Source organism: Penaeus monodon, chromosome 19 (assembly GCF_015228065.2).
Source record: "Penaeus monodon isolate SGIC_2016 chromosome 19, NSTDA_Pmon_1, whole genome shotgun sequence".
Classification (NCBI taxonomy): domain Eukaryota; kingdom Metazoa; phylum Arthropoda; class Malacostraca; order Decapoda; family Penaeidae; genus Penaeus; species Penaeus monodon.
The window spans coordinates 46,488,699-46,489,912 of NC_051404.1; the positions used below are offsets into that span (position 1 = coordinate 46,488,699).

Genomic DNA, 1,214 nt, shown 5'->3' on the forward strand with positions numbered 1-1,214 from the left:
GTGTTGCATGTTTCTCCATGGAAACGTTTGGCAACTGTAACAGAGATGACGCTATATATACATTCGTACTTGAGGCTAAGTCGTCGTGGCAAGACGTTCACGGTGAAAAATATAAGGAATGCCGCCATCTGGGTAACAAGGAATTAGACTGCGTTTTATGTCTCTGCAACTATGTAAAGAGCAATCAAACATTCCGAGCTTCATGGTACAGCCTCACTTTGCACATCTGCAGAAGCCTTATTAAGAAATAGCTTCGCACTCTCGTAAGCACTAAGAGGTTCAGTTACTGAATGCAAATGACTGTAGACTAGATTCTTCAAACAAATATTTCGACTCAAATTCCACTGTTTTTATTAAGAAATGAACCCTAAGGAAGGAAAGGCATTACACGTCAATCAAAATGGAGTACCAAAATTTGATTTAATTTGTGGCATCTACTAAAATGTTAGCGCTGTCACCCTTTTTTCTCGTGGCCCTAGACTTGATGTAGATTTCATGCAACACGTTCCTCCAAACCCGAAAAGCGAAACGTACAACCCTTTCTCTTCTCTCCCTCAGACATTGACAACAATGGCTTCTTGGATAAGAACGACTTCGAGTGCCTTGCCGTCAGGAACACCCTGATCGAGGGCCGTGGCGAATTCAGCGCCGATGCCTACGCCAACAACCAGAAGATCATGAGGAACCTCTGGAACGAGATCGCCGAGCTCGCTGACTTCAACAAGGTAATACCACAGGCCGCTGGGCCTCTTGGCGTCCGGCCCACTCCTTCGGCCGACGGAGAAGGGCTTTAGAAACCGAGGGCCCCGAGACATGGAGGAAAGGTCTCGTGCTTCTGGGTCTTGTGGGATTAGTGGCTAAGAGTGAGATAGATAATAGGTACTTAACACCAGGGAGTGAATTCTTAGTACTAGAGAAGCCCAGAACCAATTCTGAATACTTGGCGTTGGAGTTTTAGCTTTGCTTAAGATATAGATCAGAAGTATAAATAAAACGCTTGATAGTGAGAGCTTGATGTTAGGGAGTGAAGCTTTTAGTACTAAAAATGAAGCTTTATTACCAACAATGTGTGAAAGCTTATTAGCCCAGCGGGAAGACTTAGTAGGGGAAAGTGCAGAGGGAGTGAGGGATGGTGTGCATGTATTTTTTTTCTAAACACGTATATATGAACATGTGAATAGGGGTGATGGCTGGACCCACACCTAGAAATGTCT

The 1,214-nt window shown here is 44.3% G+C and overlaps 1 protein-coding gene across 3 annotated transcripts in view; it reads left to right on the plus strand.

Annotated features, from left to right (window-relative positions):
• Positions 1 to 1,214, plus strand: part of LOC119585264 (sarcoplasmic calcium-binding protein, alpha-B and -A chains) — a 15,585-nt gene that overhangs the window by 8,479 nt on the left and 5,892 nt on the right. For all 3 annotated transcript variants that reach the window (XM_037933938.1, XM_037933940.1, XM_037933937.1), the window contains exon 3: positions 559 to 725. In XM_037933938.1, the coding sequence (XP_037789866.1) occupies positions 559 to 725 (167 nt within the window). The remainder of the gene's footprint in view (positions 1 to 558; positions 726 to 1,214) is intronic.